Source organism: Acomys minous, assembly GCF_964271855.1.
Source record: "Acomys minous genome assembly, chromosome: 9".
Lineage (NCBI taxonomy): Eukaryota > Metazoa > Chordata > Mammalia > Rodentia > Muridae > Acomys > Acomys minous.
The window spans coordinates 108,610,650-108,631,609 of record NC_140490.1 but is presented as its reverse complement, the minus strand read 5'-3'; the positions used below and the strand labels follow the sequence as shown (position 1 = coordinate 108,631,609).

The 20,960-nt window shown below is 37.9% G+C and overlaps 1 protein-coding gene across 2 annotated transcripts in view; it reads left to right on the top strand.

Annotated features, from left to right (window-relative positions):
* PTPRQ (protein tyrosine phosphatase receptor type Q) overlaps positions 1-20,960 on the top strand; it is a 182,502-nt gene that overhangs the window by 27,029 nt on the left and 134,513 nt on the right. For both annotated transcript variants that reach the window (XR_014782000.1, XM_084796167.1), the window contains exons 10-17: positions 3,141-3,318; positions 4,696-4,857; positions 4,960-5,139; positions 5,715-5,822; positions 6,339-6,620; positions 16,237-16,419; positions 17,147-17,248; positions 19,260-19,380. Coding sequence is in view for 1 of the 2 variants with exons in the window: in XM_084796167.1 (XP_084652293.1) it covers positions 3,141-3,318; positions 4,696-4,857; positions 4,960-5,139; positions 5,715-5,822; positions 6,339-6,620; positions 16,237-16,419; positions 17,147-17,248; positions 19,260-19,380 (1,316 nt within the window). In the remaining variant the exon portion in view is untranslated. The remainder of the gene's footprint in view (positions 1-3,140; positions 3,319-4,695; positions 4,858-4,959; positions 5,140-5,714; positions 5,823-6,338; positions 6,621-16,236; positions 16,420-17,146; positions 17,249-19,259; positions 19,381-20,960) is intronic.

The window sequence follows — 20,960 nt, the reverse complement described above, 5'->3', positions numbered from 1 at the left end:
TTTGTAACAACTGGGAATTAACTTGTAGTGGATAGGCTCCAGGAATGCTGCTAAGATCCCTTAATGTACAGGGCAGCCTATGAGTAAGACTTGCAACAAACTTACTTACTACATAGTGTCAGCAGTTCTCAGCTCCAGTCACTTGCACTCAGTAGGTGTCAAATTGTAAGTGTTGCAATGGTTTTATTTTTCCACTCTAGCTCCTTTATTTCTACTTACTTCTCGCTGCTCCTTTCCATTTTTAAAAGTCTAATTCCATCTGGTATTTTTTGCTCTTAAAATTTGCTGTCTTTTCTCTCTACTAGAGCCTAACATCTAACCTAATGCCATTTTTAAAAGAGACAATATGTGAGAATTATTCACAGCAGGGAACAATTAATGATAATCTATAATATTCTGGGTTGATAGGAAGCCAGATTCAATTCATTGCCCAGGTTAAAGATGGAGTTTCCAATGAAAATCAGACTTGGGGTGAGATTTGGAGTCAAAGTGTTCAAGCCCACTCTGACATCAAAATGGCAGTTTGTCAATAGGTATGCTCAACTTAGTTAATTGAGGGAATGTTATGGTTGCCTGGCCATAAATTATTTGATGTGTGGTAGAAACTATTGAGAGATTTAATGCAGAATCACAGATCAAGGTGAAGCTCTTTGTGCTAGCTCATGGTTTCCACAGTGCTTTGTGAATGGTAGATTGTCAGAGGGCAAATGATTGATAGTAGCAACAGCTGTGTGGTTCCAACATAGCCTATTGGCTGGAATACCAGAGTGTTTCTGAATCCTGTGTTTGCGATTCATGTCTTCCCCATTTATTTCCCTGTGGAGTCAGAGCTCAAATGAGATGTAAGAAGATAGAAAAATCTTTACTTTGTCCTGCCTCAGGTTCTCTTTTCTAGGTTCTTTAGCTGATTGATAAGGGTGTTTTATGGGTAGCTTCTACTTTCCCCCCAAATACTTTAGGGGCCAAGATTAAAGATGATGTTGATGATGTTGATGATGATGATGATGAAGAAGATGATGATGATGGTGTGGTGGTGGTGGTGATTATGATGATGATATGTGCTTTTGTGTGTGTGTGTGTGTGTGTCTGTGAATACCTGTTATGGGTGAGTCTTCCCATGTGTGTTTATTTGGAGGTTGATATCAGAATGTCTTTCTCATTTGCTTAATGTACTTCTATAATCTTTTAATTAATTTCTTTGAGATTTTCAATGTCTTTTGACCATATTTACCCTCTTTCCCTTTATTCTTCCCAGATCCACCCCTACCTCCTTGCTCTACCCAACTTCATGTCTGCAATTTAACTTATTTTTAACAGCCCTTCAACTCCAATTTGTGTTGTCCATATAGTTCAGGGTGTGAAGATATTTACTGGAGTGCCATTGACCTATCAGGGTTCATACGCTTAAAGTAAATTGACTCTCTCTGAAGGACTTTTGCATCTTCAAAATACAGGGTCTTAGTTTTGAGGCAGGATCTCTCACTGAACTCACATGACTTATGGTTTTGGTCACACTGGCTGATCAGTAAACATACTGCACCCATCTGTCTCCTCAGTACTATTTTTGTTTTGCATGTATGTGTGTGGATGCATGTTCACATGCGTATGGGAGCATGTGTATGTTCATAAGTCTGTTGAGGCCCAAGGTTGGTGGTAGGTATCCCCTCAGTCTTTTTCCACTTTGCTTCTTGAGGTGGGATCTTCACAATGAACCCAGGGCCAACCTAGAAAGCTAGTCTAGTGTGGCAGCCTGTTCTGAGCACCGACATTGTAGGCAGGTTACCACACTGCCTGGTACTTGGGTAGGTGCTAGAGGGAGCTGAAACAGGTCCTCCTGATTATGCAGTAAGCATTTCTCTCTCTCTCTCTCAGCCATCTTCCCAGATTCTAGGTGATTTTTAAAATTAATTTTAGTAATGCTATTAGGAAGGCTTGGAGATCTCTTGAATCATTCATCCATTTTTTTAAAAAAGCTCTGAAAAGTTGGCATTTAAATGGTATGTTTTATAGGTATTTAAATTAATTGAACTACTCTAAAATTCTTTCTGAGTTTTTTTTCTTGAGCATTGACTATTAGTATTACTTTTAAAACACTGAACACAACAAAACAACAACAACAACAACAACAACAACAACAACAAAGAAAACAGAAAACCCGGCTTTGGATCTAACAGTAAAGACAACCAAAAACATACGAAGTAACTAGTAGGCAGGTGTCCAATACATAGCAATGATCAGAGCCCACCTAGCATGAGTCTGTAAAGAACGGACATTTTCATCCATTGCGTAACCCCACTGCTACAACTAGGGAGATTATTGTCTTGGCATCATCTAATCTACACTGTAATCAAATGTTTCTGTCCATCACTATGTTCAAATTAGAATCAAAGTCCATATGTTTCTGTGATTCCTAAATCTCTTGAGGAAATACCTTTTAATAGGGGTTAAAATTTGTTTAGAAGTTAACATTTTATATAGCATTTGAATAGAACATATTTCCTCTATTCTGCCCTTCTCCGTCATACTGGGTTGGGACTGAGGAACAAGGCAGGAACAAGGACAGTTACTGACACTATACCTCAGAACCATGGGCAGGTGGGCTGTGACTCCTGCTTGAAACCTATTACCTTCAAAGTTTCTTTTGTCTGTAATTCTTTTGATTAAATTATGATATATATATATATATATATAAATTATGATATCACTATTATTGACAGCAAGCACATATGCAGCCACTCATAAGTAGTATATGATTGAGGGTGCTTAGATAAGGAAACAAAACTTGCTTTAGTAATATGCTAAGAATACTTACTATTTGTAGACTGAAAAGTTAAAATGCTTCAGCTATGAACCCATTGTATGGAATGTCTAATCATATCATGAAGCAAATAATACGGGTCTGAAACCAATACCTCCTTTCCCCCAAAATACAGTATCAATCTAATAGGAACTAGAGTGATTATATTATGTTACCGTGGTGCAAGATTTTAGTTGAGAACAAAATCTTGGAAAGTAAAGAACACAATAGTCATAGAAATATTATTTCCTTTTAAGATGCATAATTCCAAGGCGACAAACTTTTAAGTCATGGAGCACTGAATGCATTTTCATTGTTTGTAAATATCAACTTTTAATTACAGTATATAAGCAACCCCATGCCTCCGGAAATGATGAACCTAGTGGACCCAATGATAGGATTCTATGAGGGCTCAGCAGAGATGTCTTCCGACCTGCATTCCCTGGCTTCCTTCATATACAGCAGCCAACCACACAATGGCTTTCCTACTGGGACTAGGGCTGAACAAAGTTCACCAATTGGTAGGTAAAATTTTAATTCTCTCTGAACTGCTTTGAAACCAGTTTCTAGCAGAGATATGAACCTGAGCTTAGAGTTCAACCATGTTATTAATGGTCCGTGGGCTGGAGTCAGATATTTCTTTTTAACTGTCAGAAAACCTCCTCATGAAACAAATGGAGAGGCCACACAAGCGGTGGCTGGCCCTTCCCAACCCATCTGACCTTCTTCCTAGAGAAAGTAGCACCCTAGGGTCTCTAGCCAAGCTGCATAGACAATCAGTTATTACAGTTGCCAAAGCAGGTGTGACGGGGAGGGATTAACATATCTTCAAATCATTTACAGGCCTGGCAGTCTCTGCGGCTTTTGACAAATAGGTTTTCAGATGTCACTAAAGGTAAATAGGTCAGAAAGTTACAACTCTAGTGCATAGCGTAATAAACAGGTGTAGGTGTCCCTGGTATGTGGTGATATCATTAGCGCACACACTTGCTCTTCGGGGGTCAGTGGTTCTTATCGTTTCTAAGGGGAGAGTTGTTTCTAAAGCAATCTTATTGTTTCTAAATGGCAAATGGAAAGTATGTAGTTAGATGATACAGTGCCACACTGTTGCTTTGGTTATTAGAAAATATTAGCTAGAAACAACATACTGTTTCACAGCCTTCTGTATGATCTGGTGTACACCTCATTCAAAAATAGAAGTGTGATGCTCCTCTATTCATGGCAGAATTAGTAAAAGAAAACTACATTTCAATCAATACATCTTTCTTTTGTTGATTTACTTTTCCTGTGCAGAGTTGACTTGAGCAGCACTATAACCTAAAAGACTCACAGATTTTTAATACAGCTGCTCCCTTATGTATTTCAAATTTAGCTTAGTCCCTAGTTAAAAATTCATAGGCAATATTTATAAAGTAAACATCTTAGACCTTTTGCAGGCACATGCATGTGCCAGTTAAGTCCTAAGCAAGAATACTTGCTTGAAGCAATCATTGGGACTGGTACAAGTATAATGAATTTTGAGTCTGAATGAAAGGTTCATTTTTTTAAAAAAAAATCTGTGATTAAAGCTTATAATGTTTCCTTCTTATATTGTTGCCTAGTGTTTGAATTCATGAAAAAAAAGTCAGTCTTTCTTAGAAAGTTATTTTTTCAAAACACTGCTATTATGTTTTTAAGACACTGTATGACAATTTACAAAGCCATGTTATGGGAATGAGATGTTTGTAGATACCAGGAAGTCTAGAATGTTCATATTTACTACAAATCATATGTCTGCCATTCTGCATATGATAGCATATGAAGATATTAATGCAGAATGTACTATTAAGTTTTATGAAGAAAAATAATTTTGATGGTAAATACAAATATTCTTTTTTTTTCTTGTTGATTTAAAATAGTAACCACCAAGAATCAGTATATTACTGACATCACTGCTGAGCAGGTGTCTTATGTTATCAGGCAGCTTGCACCGTTCACTGAGCACACGATTAGTGTATCTGCTTTCACCATCATGGGCGAAGGACCACCAACTGTTCTCACTGTTAGGACACGTGAACAAGGTACAAATGCATTTCCTTTTGAACAATTACTTGTGAATACTTTTCATGTGATTAATACTTTGGCTTTTTCATTCCTACTGATTGTACATTCTTCTTTTCAAGTGCCAAGCTCCATCCAAATTATAAACTATAAAAATATTAGTTCTTCATCTATTTTGCTATATTGGGATCCTCCAGAATATCCCAATGGGAAAATCACTCATTATACAATCTATGCTATGGAACTGGATACCAACAGAGCGTTCCAGATGACCACTGTAGATAACAGCTTTCTCATCACAGGTAGAAGGAAAAGTTGTGTTTCTTCTTGTACTCCTACTCTCTTGATGGAAAATGTGCACCTCTATGCACCTTAGATGCTGCAGGACATGCTCCAGATTTTGTGATGTGTGCTACTTGGATATTGTAGACATGTTTATGGAAATGACAACATACCACATTTCTTTAACTATATCTTTCCACACAAAGTAAAAATAATATTAGCACAGCTGTTACAGAAATACACTTAACCTAAGAAATATTGTATTTAGTATGTGAAAATAATTCATTATTGAGGACCTGAATGAATGCACTCACATGGAAACCAGCTGACAGGGTACGTGTGTGCCAATTATCCTTGCTGTGTGCCAAAATTTTTCAGCTTTAGGTTAATGCCTTAACATTACAGGAAAGATCTCCAATATTACATGTATGGAAAACCTTGAAGCCAAAGGCATTTGGGAAACTAAGAGTTTGTGAAAGCTGACTTAGAGAGCCAGTCCTTCTAATAAAGTATTCACATTGTCCCTATGGTAAATGGAATTAAGCTAAGGATGTTATTTTTTGAGATTTTAAACAATATTTCTTTTGTCTTTTAGGGTTAAAGAAATATACAAGATACAAAATGAGAGTTGCCGCCTCAACTCGTGTTGGGGAAAGTTCTTTGTCAGAAGAAAATGACATCTTCGTGAGAACTCCAGAAGATGGTAAGAAGAAAAACTATATTTTTAACATAGAAAGGAAGGAAGCATGCAAGGAAGGAAGGAAGCAAGGAAGGAAGCAGGCAAGCAAGGAGGCAATCAAGGAAGGAGAGAAGCAAGCAAGGAAGAAAGGAAGCAAGCAAGGAAGGAAGCAGGCAAGGAAGGAAGCAAGCAAGGAAGGAAGCAGACAAGGAAGGAAGCAAGGAAGGAAGGAAGGAAGCAGGCAAGGAATGAATGAAACTGGCAAGGAAGGAAGGAAGGAAACAAGCAAGGAAGCAGGCAAGGAAGGAAAGAAACAAGCAAGGAAGGATAGAAGGAAGAAAGGAAAGAAGGAAGCAAGCAAGGAAGGAAAAAATTAAGGAATGAAGGAAGCAGGCAAGGAAGGACAGATGGAAAGAAGCAGGCAAGGATAGAAAGGATGACTTTCTCTTGCTGACTCTTCCTCATGGAAGAGTCAGTGTCTAGAACCACTAACATGAAGAAGTACGTACATGTTTTAAAGTTTTGCTCTATCACCCCTAGAGCCAGAATCATCACCTCAAGATGTCAAGGTAACTGATGTGTCTCCAAGTGAAATGAGGTTGCAGTGGTCCCCACCTGAAAAACCTAATGGGATTATTATTGCCTACGAGGTGCTCTACCAAAATGCGGACACCTTGTTTATAAAGAACACCTCAACCACAAACATAATTTTAAGTGAACTGAAACCTTATACGCTCTATAACATTTCTGTCCGGTCATATACCAGACTTGGTCATGGCAACCAGTCATCCTTATTACTCTCTGTGAGGACTTCAGAGGCTGGTAAGTTTTTCCTGTTTGTTTGCTTAATAATTCTTAGTTATATAGTAACATGAACAACAATTTCCCTGCTGTTTGTGTTTTTATGAGTCAAAAAACTTCATTGTTACTTCCTATTTCCTATGTAAATTGTTTTAAAGTAAAAATCAGTGAATTGTTCAAATGAAAGACCATTAAAAAAATAACAAGGACTCATCCAATGTGACTCCAGACTTTAACAAGAGACACACTCAGAAAACTAGTTCAGCCTGGGTCTTAATGATGAGTGTAGGATGGGCAGGAGGATTCTGTACAGCCTGTTGAATATGCAGAGAAAGGTGTGGTGGGCTACTCCAACTAACAACACAAGCATCAAAGTCATCTATCTCAGTTTCAGTGGTGACTGCACAATTAGCACAAGAAGACATAATGCTTTGTCCCATAGTCTTGGTTTATTGTCTTTGTTGTGACATGAACACACATTGGAGCAATTACTATCAGGCCAAATCTGCGATGTAGGCTAAGTAAGCTCTAACTGCGGACTTAAACTGTTTCATCTACACATTTAAATGAATAAACTTACAGTGACTAGCTACAGTCTGAACTCCATAAAGTTCTCATTTTGGAGGTCACAAATAGTTGAATATTGGCAATGCCATTTAGGTTAGCCATATACAAGTATGACATTCTTTCCTTGACCTTGAAGATCCAGAAATCTAGCAAGGCAATAGACCTCATCCATTGAGAGTAATCTCTTGAGATTTTTTTTTTGCACAGATTTAATATAATGAGATGTCGCAACATTGCAGATGCAGAACAATGATCATAATTACTACTGCAGTACTAAGAGTAGCGAAAGGAGTACTTTATAGCATCGAGAGCTGTTACACCCTTGAACTAAACTTAATTGATATCGGATTACATATTGCCATGCTTTGTTGCTTTTATGACTATTGAGCCTAAAGGAAGAATTTTTTTTTTAGAAGGATAATTGCTCTTTTGTTACTCGGTTTTATTTTACATTGGGCCAATATTTTTGCTTTTGTTTTTCTTTTTTTTGTTTGTTTGTTTTTGAATGGCTGTTATGTGTCACAGTTTCTGTTCCTGGCTTTTATGTAAATTATCATCGTATTTCTGGACTAGAGTACTGCACTAAGTTATTGTTTCTTCATCATGAATAACTGAGACACTATGAGGGTCATTCATTCTGCAAACATTTACAATGTTTCAAAACCTATTTTGCATACAGCACAATAGAAGGAAATGGTTTCCTTTCCCCCTAAAGTTCATATTAACTAGTGGGAATTTAATTGCTTAAGGCTAGCCAGCTGGCAAGTGATGAAGCTGGAACTGAAACCAAGCCCATTAGTCATATAAAGCCCATTTTGCTCTCAAAGCACATGCTGGAAAATTATAAAATGTACGGAGGATCTCTTGGTTCACAGTGGTGGTTGGCTATCTGAGACTTGCATAGCGTGGGGAAGAAAAGTATTAAGTTCAATTCTACTGTGATTTTGAAGAGCAAAATGCTTATCAGATACTTTAATTATTAAGCGATAATCATATCAAGAGTACCCCATTTTAATGGTGAATTATAAAAAATTGTTTTCTGGACATTGCAGACCATATAATGTCTTACTTTGTATTGGAAAAAGTACACTAATTTCCACCCCATTATCTGTCTTACGACCTTCATCCTAAGGCACGAATAAGTGAATACAAGAATTTAACTTGATATGTAATTTAAAACAAGAACTTTAGTCCCAGAAAATATTTAAGAAAACATGTTGAACTTTCTGTAGACAAGGCAAAGTAGGGCTATTTTAATAAAATGACCAATAAATCACAGTGGATAAGGTAAAGCTAAGGCTTCATGGGGGGGTCTCCTGAGCCCAATTTCAGGCTTCATTTATTAGACTCCTGATCTAGCTATGAAATAATAGTGTGGACGGGAAAACCTACCCCTGATTTTCCAGACCAGACCACCTGTTCTGATGGGTCACACAGGGCTGGTGTGACAGCCTCCTGAGAATCTGGGGGCCATCTCATAGAGGATTCTGTTCAAGGCCCCAGAGGCCCAGTCCTCTGCAGAAGTAGTCTCAATGTCTCCTGCACATTAGCTGCCTGTGTAGAAGAAGACAGTGGGACTGACGCCAGCGAGATTTCCTAGCTCCTATTGAGCTACTAGCTTTAGCTCCCGTGACAGAAGAAGGGATCAATAGAATTCTAGGATATCACCGAAAGAAGAGTGAGCTCAAAATAGCTATCTTTCTATTCTTAGAAGCTAATAATATTATTAAAATAATTTTTTTCTTATAAAAGGCTCACACTTCCCTTAAGCTTTATGTATAATTGTTGTGATAACTCATTGATGTGATGCTTCTGCTAACTATAATTAGCAGAGAGAATTAATAATGTGTTCAAGAGCCTCATTGGGTTTAGATAATTCAAGTTTATTTATTCTTGGAAGTCATACATAGAGTTCAAATAGGGAAGATCAGTACAGGTTAGTTTTCTTTTTTCTTTTTTCTTTTTCTTTTTTAATTTTTGGTTTTTCAAGACAGGGTTTCTCTGTGCAGCCTTGGCTGTCCTGGACTCACTTTGTAGACCAGGCTGGCCTCGAACTCACAAAGATCCACCTGCCTCTGCCTCCCGAGTCCTGGGATTAAAGGTGTGCGCCACCGCGCCCGGCTCAGGTTAGCTTTCTTATGCTTAGAGTACAGTAATTACTAAGATAAGGAAAAAAATCAATAAAAATGAATTCTCTAATGGGATAGACAGAGTCTCTTTCCCTCTTTCTATATAACATTCTTTATGATAAACCTTTATGTACATTTTGAACTTTTCTGACTTGGAAAAATAACTAGTGTGACACGTGAGTGTGACATGGATGTATGCCAAAATTCTGAACAGAATTTTATGAATTTTTACATTTTAAGGAATAACATCCTTTAAGTTTGTCTATTGTCTCACAATTTTATATGCCAAGCCAATGCTTTTAGGGTATCTTTGTAACAACAGCCTTTTAATAATCACAACTCAAATACATCTTTTGTTGTTAGATTTTGAATAGATTCAGTTCATTTCAACTGGTAGACGTCAGTGTGCTATTACTACCATCAGTATACTTCCAATGCTAACTGAGAAAATTCTCAGAGTATCTTCACTCTGCAAAATCAGTGAGTCATTTCTGTGCCTGAAGACTTAGCTTTGGTTATCTCCTAAGAATATATGAATAAAACATGAAGACTGTCCTGCTGAGTTCACGGCTGTATCTCTGTCCTGATTATTGATGGCAGGCAAGCAACGCTGAAGGCACACCTTTCCAAAGCATCTTCCAAAGTCTCAAGTTATACTGCATTAATATGCCGTTTCCACAGCATTTGAAATAGCTTGCCCCCTTATAATTAGAGGCATTTCTTTCCCTTCTTTAAAAAAGTGAAAGAGATTATGTAATTATATTTTTAATTAAAATTATTACTTTAAAAAGGGTAATATTTTAGTTAAACTATAATTACATCTGGGACTAGGCTCCACAGATTTGCATATTGATTGGCTGTGGTTTTCTGTCATAGTCTCCATCTGTTGTAAAGAGAATTTCCCTTGATGAGGGGTCAAGAATACACTTCTCTGCGAGTATAAGGACAAAAGCGTATAGGTTGTTGTTAGCGATAATGCTGGTTTAGCAAATGAGATTTTGTAGTTTCTCCTCCCAGAACCGCACTCTCCCTACCTCTGAATAGTTATGTAAAGTTCTCAGTACCAGGCATGGTCTCACTCTTTAATTGTTTTTGAGATTTTAATTTAGTATCCTTCTCCCTTCTCTTTCCTCATAAAACTCTCTCATATACCCCTCCCTACTCTCCTACAAATTCATGGCCTCTTTTCTTACTAGTGTTATTGCATATGTGTGTGTGCATGTATGGAAATAAATAGATAGATAAGTGAAAGGTAGATGATAATACATACATATGTACACCCCTACAATATATTCCTAAAACTAGCTGCTCAGTCTATATAATGTTACTGGTATGTATGTTTTCAAGGTTGCCTCTTGGCTATGGGAAAATAACTAGTATGAAATCCCTTCCCTGGTCCCAGATTTCCTCACTGGCTGTAGTTTTTTTGTGTAGGGTTAAGGTCTCATGGACTTTTCTTCCGCACGTGTGGCATGTCCATTGGTGTCATCCTTGTTCAGCTTACATTTGGGTGATCCCCTTGGTGAGTTTTTTTTTATGTGTATAACTTCAGATATTACTGGGAGTCGCAATCTCACAGCAAGGTACTGGACTCTTTGGCTCTTAGAATCTTTTTTGCCCCTTATTCCACTTGTTCTATGAGCTTTAGATGTGGATTTGTTTTGTGGCTGTGGAGCTGGGCACCACAAATCTGCATTTTGATTGGTGTGGTGGTTTCCATCTGTTGCAAGGACAAGTTTCCTTGAGGATGGTGAAGACTGCACGGATCTTTGAATATAAGAACAAGCGTTCTTAGCTGGAACTCAGTGAGCCTTGATAAAGAGGGGAAGAAAGAGGCAGAGGGGTTAAGAACTTCACAGGAAAATCTACAGAATCAACTACACTGGACTCAAAGGCTCACTGAGACTGAACTGACAATCAAGGAGCATCCATGGGTCTAACTTCGGCCCTCTGTATATATGCTATATGTATATATGCTATATGTATATATAATATATGTATATATGCTATATGTATATATGTGTAGGAGGTCTAAGTCTGGCCCATGCATGCTCTTTGGTTGGTGGTTCAGTCTCTGTGAGCCCCCATAGGCCCAGGTTAGTTTACTCTGTAGGTCTTCTTGTGGTGGTCTTGAGCCTTGTGGCTTCCTCTATCCTTCTTCCCGCTCTTCCACAGAACTCTGTGAGCTTGACCTATTGTTCAACTGTGGGTCTCATGTCTGTTTCCGTTAGCTGCTGGATGAAGCTTCTCAGAAGACATTCATGCTAGGCTCCTGTCTCTAAGCATAACAGAGTATCATTAATAGTTACAGGGGTTGGCTTTCTCCCGTAGGGTGGGTCTCAGTTGGGTCAGTCATTGGTTTGCCATTCTTTCAACCTCTGCTCCATCTTTATACCTACATGTTTTGTAGGCAAGACAAATTTTGGGTCAAAGGTTTTGTGGGTGGGTTGGTGTCCCCTTGCCTTCCACTGGAAGCCCCACCTGACAACAGGAAGTGGTGACATCATCTCCTTAGCCCCCGCTGCTAGAGGTGTCAGCCAGGGCTACCCATAAAGCCTCTCTTGTTTTAGCGATGCCTCCAAATGATTTTTGTTCTCTGTCCTGTTCTCTTCCTCCCCAATCCTGCTTTCTGCACACCCGTAAGGCACCCCATCACTCTACCCACCTAGTTCCCTCTGTCCATCTACTTCAGATGTCTATTTTACTTCCTCTTCTAAGTGAGATAAAAGCACATGCTGGTGAGGATGTGGAGCAAGGGGAATGCTCATCCATTGCTGGTGGGAGTGCAAACTTGTACAACCACAGTCGAAATTGATCTGGAGGTGTCGCAGAAAACTGGAAATAGATCTACCTCAAGACCAAGTTATACCGTTCCAGGGCATATACACAAAAGATGTTCCACGTGCTACGTTCATAGCACCTTTATTCGTAATAGCCAGAAACTGGGAAAAAACCTAGCTATCCCCCAAGCAAAGAATAGATAAAGAAAATGTGGAACATCTACACAATGAAATACAACTATTAAAAATAAGCAAATTATGCAATTTTCAGGCAAGTGGATGGAACTAGAAAAGATCATACTGAGTGAGGTAACCTAGACCCAGAAAGACACACATGGCATGTACTCACTTATAAGTGGATACTAGCTAAAAAGTACAGGATAGCCATATTATAATCCACAGACCTAAAGTAGCCAAGGAGGGCTCAAGAGTAAGAATTTTTAAAAGAATCCTTATTTTTTTCTTGAATTTGACATTGTAGAAAGGTCACAGAAATCCATCAATTAACCCTATTTGGATTTGGAGCAATGATACTTTCTGTGAAGAAATGAACACACACACACACACACACACACACACACACACACACACACATACACACACACACACACACACACACACCAGGAATTAAAATTATGTGATAACTTAAAAGTGAGACAGAGAACAATTCTCACTAAGAAGGTTGCATTTACCCGCATACATTTATAGTTCTTTGTATGGGAAAAGATAAGGAGAACTAAAGAGAAAAACATATTCCACAAGGAGAAATTGCTACGTTTTGGAAGTAGGAAGACATGCTCTATGCTTGAAGAAGAAAACTCTTGTCTCTTTCAAGCTGGTGATGCTGGCAGGGAGCTGACTGTTTTCTCCAGTGTAAATACAGACAGGCATAAGTGGGTAGAGCTGATGCCTGTGTGCCAGTCTAGGAAATCTGATGATTCTTGCTGAGGTGAAACTATTGGATAAAAATGATACAAGAACATGATACAATTAAGCTATTAGAAAGCTTCTGATGGATGTATTATATATGGGAACAAAGTACGATGACTGAACTGTTTTCACCTGAGTATCTTAACAAAATATAGTGCCATTTATTGTGAGAGAGAAATTCAAGAGGTCAGTTTAGAGTAAGTTCATTTCTTCTTTAGGTAGGTGTCTGTAAAAGGCTATCAAACAAATAGGTTTAAATCTCAAAGAATCCATAAGTTGGAAGAAATTGATATATCTCTGATATACAATACCAAAAGAAAAGAAAGTTCCAGGAGGAACAGGGGTGAAAAATAGGTCAAGAAGCAATACCATACCATGGATGGACTACATGACAGAGATATTGTGGGGTTGAGGCAGAATCAATAAAGACCTAAACATTAGTAGTCACCTATGAACCGGGAGAAGAACCCATGGCTATTTACTTGCAGTTAGAAGCCACTTATTTACTAAGTCAAAGGCTCTTGATAGGTGAAGAGGGATAAAGACATGCATTTGATGGGTGCTGTGTAAGAGCTGATGGTCTTAGTGACTTAAATGGAGTAGAATTCACGGCAGGGGGAACACCTAATTGAAGTTATGATTTAGAGAATATGATATGTCAGAGATGTTGGGATTTCAAGACATTTAGATATTAAGTGAAAGAATGGAACCATATTTGAGGGGACAAGTATTTATGAAAACTGGCTTTATTTTTACCAAGATAGTATTACAATGCAGATGTGTTTACATACATTTCTAGGTCATTTTTAAGTGTAAAGTCTGAATAACACAGGGGAATATCATCTAGAAGAATGAAGGCTTTGGAAAGCAGGAAGGAGGGTAGGCAGTTTATAAGATTTATGGTAGGAAGAAGTCTTCCGGGTTTTGTTTTGCTTTTTTCTTATCAATGAAATGGGATACAAGTCTATCGGGTCAGACAAAGGAAGGGAAAGTTTATTGGTCTTCTGGGGGTAGATAATGGAGGGCATAAATGCACATAAAAGAGTAGAAGATTGAAGTACCTAAAAGAAATATAGGTAACCAGGCGTGAAAAAGATCTACTCCTGACTTCAGGTTTTAACATTCACGTGGGGCTGTTCCACAAGGAGAGATACTTCATGCAGCCATTTTCAGGCATTCCCCTGGAAATGTGCATATGGAATAGGATAGAGCTGGGTCACACATACATTGAGACTTAGCCAGGAAAGTAAAGCAGAAGCTGGAGCTGGTGAAGGTGTCTGGGGAGTAATTGTAGCAGATGCTGGGAACTAGCCTGAGTGTAGCCAATAAGGTCACACCAAACACAGTGGGCAAGGAAAACCTGGCGAAAGACAAAGAGCTTTTGGACCAGGAGTACAAGGGTCAGAAGACTACAAAGGTAGGCGGGAGACAAATAGAGGAAGACTAGTTACCATTGGTAATCCCAATGTCTCAGGTGTTGCCTTGAAAGCCAGGATTAAGGTGAAGTGAAAGAAAATAGTATTAGAGTTAAAGGGATCCAGGGATGGAGAATTCAGGGGACCGCATCATTTGTGTGGATGTTGACACCTCTAAAGGCGGTAGAGAAAAAGCTAGTTTCCTGAGTGGCAAAAAGTCCTTAAGATTTTTGCAGAAATTATGTCATGAGACCATCTTAGAAAAATGATACAACCCATTTAAGTAATGTGACTTAGGGGTGTGTCTTAGCGATGCCTGATGCCAGGTGGAATACGATTGTAAAGGATCTGTAGGTCTTTAGGAGGAAGGAAGTAAAAAATAGCTGCAAGGAAGAGAGACATCATAAACATAGCTTGCCAGGTCTTGGGCCATAGTGCTACTTGGAATATGAAAGAGAAGCAAAGCCGTTCTCTTGGGGCTCATGTCCTCAGCAGATTTAAACTTTTGCTTGGATACAGAAGATGCCGGAAACAGTTATGGTGGCTGCTGAGAATTTTTGTAAATGTGGCCCATTGGTTTGAAATGGCTCTAACAATTTAGAATTCTTTGGATGCGACAACAGGATTATATTGTTAGCTATTGTTACTATTATCTATTTTTTAAATTGTATTCTTATTGAAGTTTCAGACGCTTTTGTGTTCTTGCGTCAGTTTTTCTCCTAATGCCTTAGTTATAATAAGCCCCCATAACTGGCAAACACTGAGGGGAAGATATTGTATCAACACTTTCAGGGATTTCTGGATCTTATTACTTTACTATGTTTGTAAGTAGTAATTTTATGTCTATTATATTTAGAATACCAACAGTAAAATGTTAAATTCCTTTCTTCACAGAGAAAAACGTCTTAGAATAGGACCATAAAATGCAATAATGTTTAGAGATTTAGTTTGCATTATTTAATTGTTCCATTGAATAGTCATTATTGTTAACTGCTTTGTAAAGAAACTTTTAAGCCAGTGCTGTTGCAACTGTGAACATTTCTCTCTGATAAATACTCTTTGAAAATGTATCAACTTGTAGCAAAGATATGTTTCTTTTATGACGGGTAAGAAAAACACTTATCTGTGACTATAAAAATAAATATTTGGAATAAAGTTAGGGATGCCATAAGATCATAAACATGTAACGTTATATAGATTGATAGGGATGTATGTATGTATTTAAGAATACACATATACATATGATTTGAATACCTGTGAGTATTAATTTTTGAAATTGTAATAAACCACATTATCCCCTTTCCCTATTTATCTAAAAAAATACTAAGGACAGGCACAAAATGCACCCATGCTCTCTTGTTTAAAATTTAGAATATTTCAGATGTACTTATTGTATTCTCCTTTGGGTTTTGAGAGTCTAAATATTTTTTCTTTTGCTCTTGTTAATTTTTTGGTTGACTTCTGCTGCCAATCCAACCCCTTCTGTTAAAATGACTCAAGTAATTTTTTTCATAAATTATTTGGGATTTCACAGTGTACTTATTCATTGTGTGAAAATAATGTCAATTTGAAACTCCTCCAAAATTATATAAAGTTGCTCTGCAGAATCATAGATTGTATTTCACTTTGTGATGACCTTTAACCCTCTACAGTTGTTAGCAGCTGTGGCTTATGCACACCTCACTCTAATTAGCATGGGTAGCACCGTCACTCTGGTTCTTGTATTTACATATCTTCCTGAAATTACATGATACTTTCAGTTGGTCAAGTTTAAGGTGAAACTGTTTTGTAAAATTTTATCTTCATTTTCCCCCAGTTCCTGATAGTGCACCAGAAAATATTACTTACAGAAACATTTCCTCAGGAGAGATTGAAATATCCTTCCTTCCTCCAAGTACTCCCAATGGCATCATACAAAAATACACAATTTACCTCCAGAGAAGTAATGGCAGTGAGGCAAGAACTATAAATACAACCTCTTTGACTCAGAACATTAGAGGTAAGATACAATTCTCCTGTTGGATATTTACCTTTATAGTGACAGCATGATCACGAAATATTAACCTAATATGTTAAAAATAACGTCATTGTGAGTATCTACATACGGAGAGTGAGAATTCCTTTTGGCAAAGCAGAAAGAAAATTTATGTTAGTCATATGTAGAAATACTCTAGGCTGCTATTTTCTACAGTGTCTTGTATCTTGTATTCATCATGGAAAGGTGTGTGTGTGTGTGTGTGTGTGTGTATGTATGCGTGTGCATGTGTGTGTGTGTGTGTGTGTGTGTGTGTGTGTGTGTCTGCATGTGTGTATGTGTTTGTGCCACTACACACATGTGGAGGTTAGAAGTATTTATGTTTTCCTCATTAGAAGTGCCATCTCTTTGTTGTTTGCTTCTGAACTGGATGTGCCAGGTCAGATGGCCTCTGAGCTTCTGAGGACCCTCCTTTCTGTGACACCCATCTCTGTATGGGAACACTGGGATAACACGGTACTGTGCCTGGCTTTACATGTATTCTCAGGATTTGAATTAAAGTCCCCAAGATTGTACAGATATTACTTTACCCACTGAGCCATCTCCACAGCCCCTGTTTTAGGATTTCAGACTGCTAATCAATCCTAGTTTATTTTGCTTTTACTTTTGGAAGAGTGTTGGATTGTTTACCTCTTGCACCTTGTTACAGGATACAGGGGTCATGTTAATTTATCTGTTTATTTCTGTTTAGGGCTGAAAAAGTATACCCACTATGTGATTGAGGTGTCTGCTAGTACACTCAAAGGCGAAGGAGTTCGGAGCATGCCAATAATCATCCTTACTGAGGAAGATGGTAAGTTGACATAGTACATACTGATATAGTTAGATTTTTAACATTTCACGGACCCCGTGTAGAATATCTTGGGCTATTAGGGGTCGTTTGTCCATACATTGGTGACATATGTAGAATGAAACATAGTGTAAAAATCCCTCTCACATAATCTACCATCTGTACACAGCTCCAGTATCACATAGAGACTTCACTGTAGTGCTATAAGAGCCGCTACAAAAGTTAGATTTACATTGAGTAAAATCAGATAGAAACACTATTTATTGCCTTTGAGGCCAAGTGTATCATGTAAATGTAAGTAAAATTTTTATGGGAGACTTTTGAGTCCCAAGATTTAGGTTGAATAGTGTGAATATTATGTGTCCCAACAGTGTTCAGCATTTTTATGGCATTTACTGAAGTTTTGGTGTAGAAGCTATATAACTTTCAACGTGTCTTATGGTATTAGGATTCGTGTATTAATTATATTCATGAGATAGTTTCAGATTTCTCTAGTTATTAGGCAGTGTGATGCCCCTGAATGTTAATATTCTTTTCTTAATTGAAAATAGCTTCTTCTCTCATACAATGTGTCCCAACCAGTTTCTCCTCCCACCTTGCCCTGCTCTCTCCCAGATCCACCCCACCCACTGTTTCCCTTCAAAGAAGAGCAGGTGTCCAAGAAACAACAAGCAAACATAACAAAAAGAAGATATAATAAGACAAGGCAAATACTCTCTTGTTAAGGCTGGGCAAGGCGACGTAATAGCAGGAAAGAGGGCCAGGAGGAGGCAAAAGACTCAGAGACACACACTCTGACAGGAGTTCCCCAAACCCCACCAAGCTAACAGTCATCATCTTACACAGAGGACCTGGGGCAGACCCATGCAGACCCTGTGCTACCTGCTTTGGTCTCTGAGAGCCCAGATGAGCCCTGTTTAATTGATTCAGTTGGCCATGTTCTCATGGTGCCCTCCATGCCTTCTGACTCTTATGTTTACTCATGCATTTTCAGAACCTGAGTGAAATCAACCTTTCTTCTAGGATCACTCTATATTGATACCTCAGCAAACCACAGGCATATATTGCACTAGAACACGACTCTGAGAGACATACTTTGGAAAAGTGCTTGGAGTTTACTCTTTATATGTTATATATTTTGAAATGATTGGCTTTTTATGTAAAAGGAACTCTTATTATCATGTTAGGTAGCATATCTGTTTATGGTACATTTTTCCATCCATTTTTTTAAGATGCTCCATCTTACAGGATAATTGTGTCTTGTGGATGTTCAGGATCTAGAATAATTCATTACCGCGAATGTCCAGTGAGTCTACTGACACTGCTAGCAGAAGAATGTATTTTCTCTGCACCACACCTATTGTGTTTTACATAATAAAGCCCATTTTAGTACTCCTCTCCTCTGCAATTCCTTGCTTGTGTTATCCTCACAAAAGCATTCAGGCCACATACACTGGCCTGTCAAAGTTTCTGAGAACTTTGCCTTCACAGCTTAATATTTCCTCATCATTACCAGATAGGCTGTGGTCAGACTCATAGACTATATTTTGATCTTACTTTTGTTTTTCCTGACACATCTAAGGTTGATGTTATGCTTATAACTCTGAGTGTGTGACACCTTTCCTCCCAAATTTTCATTATCTGGGGAGATTTTTTACTATGTGATACATTTATTTACCCCAATAAAGCATTTGTTTTTATTAGAGGATGATAATTTACCGAAATATTTGTGAACAGTCAATGAGTCACCATGACAGACCCTTCTTGTATTTTCTCATGAAATACTTTTTTCCATTGAATCACAGGAGCAGATGTTCCAACAGCAGCACCATGAAAATTCTTCTTTCATCATTTTATCTGAACGTAAACAATCAGGTCCTGCTGCCTGTGAAGAGAAGTGCCAAGCCTGATTCATTTACCATAGAGTTTATCAGGAAAACAATCTATACACTCTCATTTTCACATTTCCATATGTATTTAATGAAATATGTCATTCTTTGTCACAAATTTCCAGCTCCTGATTCTCCTCCGCAGAACTTCTCTGTGAAACAGTTGTCTGGTGTCACCGTGATGTTGTCATGGCAACCACCCTTGGAGCCAAATGGAATTATCCTCTATTACACAGTTTATGTCTGGTAAGAATTTTTTGGAAGTGGTTCTGAGAACAAATATTAATTTGTAATATAATAGGAATGCAGTGTTTATTTCAGAATGTGATGCTGCATTAGGATCCCGATTATTAATAGGTCGGTTAAAATGCTTTTTATTAAGAAGTAAGTTTAACTCATATTATGCAGTGGGTCACCAAATAAAAATCATTGCAACTAAAACAAAAAATTATGTTATAAAAATCTATACAAAATGTATACTCTATTAGGTCTTGATAATCAATTTCTGTGATTGCAGGCATGATTTGAAATATTTGTAAGTTTTAAAGCAAATACTCTAGACAACTATTTTCAAGTTTCCTTATACAAACTAATTTCAGTTGAAATTTAAACCAGAGACATGCTCTTAGGTATGTTAAGAGTGACTTTCCTTTGTTAGCAGGCAGTGATTTACTCATCATTTTAACCTTCGTTACTTATTTATCCTTCAATTTTGAAAACGATATAATCCCAAAATGTGTCTTATATGAGTTAACAAACAGCTGTGCTGCTTTATGGCAACCCAGAAGATTGAAATTCTCATTTTCGTGCACTGTGTATTCATTGCACAGAACCCACATGTCATGTTACATGTTTAAAATTATTTCAACTTAGAGAATAAAATTTATATAATATTTTGTTTAAAAACTGATACTTGCTTACATTTTTATTTCTGACTTGAGAGGGCCCAGTATTGGACAAAAACTTCACGTTAGTTTTTTTATTTCCTAAATTAATATTCCCCCCTAATTCCTCTGTAGATATTGTACGTACTACTCTTTATAGTTTGCATTTCTTACATAAATACCTGATTTCTCATTGTTTTGCCTAGTTTTGGAATACCATGAAATATTCTAGTGAATAGGAAATAGTGGAAAGGAAGATTTCTATGCCATGCGTCTTTCCTCTTAGTTCCTTCATCCATTCATCCATCCATCCATTGATTCAGCAATATTGGTAAAATTCCTCTTTACCTCTATACCTGTGAAAAAGACTCTCTAGGTCCCCTGCCTCCTGGGTCTATACTGTGAGGAGACAGATGGAGTGTATTCCCACAAACAACCAAATGAGATATCATCAGCTGAAAGAAGAGGACTTCTCCATCACTTTTCTTCCTTGTGATCTGAGTTACGGAAAGATATCTCTTGTCTTGCACTGATGTGCAGGGATCTTTACATCAGGAGATAATATGAACTCCACTTTCCCTTGCTGGGAAACACGACTTGCCATTTTGAAAATCAGAGTCAGGATTGATAAGGATTAAGAAATCACAGGAGAGTAAAATTGTGACTGGGCACTGATGAAATTCAGGTGCCAAGTCATGAGGACAAATTGGTTTTCATTTTAACTTGGGGTAGCCAGAACATTTCCATCACTCTGAATTCTTTCCAGAGAATGGATTGTAGGGGATGAAATTGTTAGCAGGATACCAGGAAGTAGGTTATTCAATAGCATAAGCAAGAGGTTCTATTGGCAGGAGAGGAGGAAAGTGGGCAGCTTTGTGCTAAACTTAGCAAGAAGAGCCCAGTGGACCTGGCAATGCACTGATTTCTTTCTTATAGGGATAA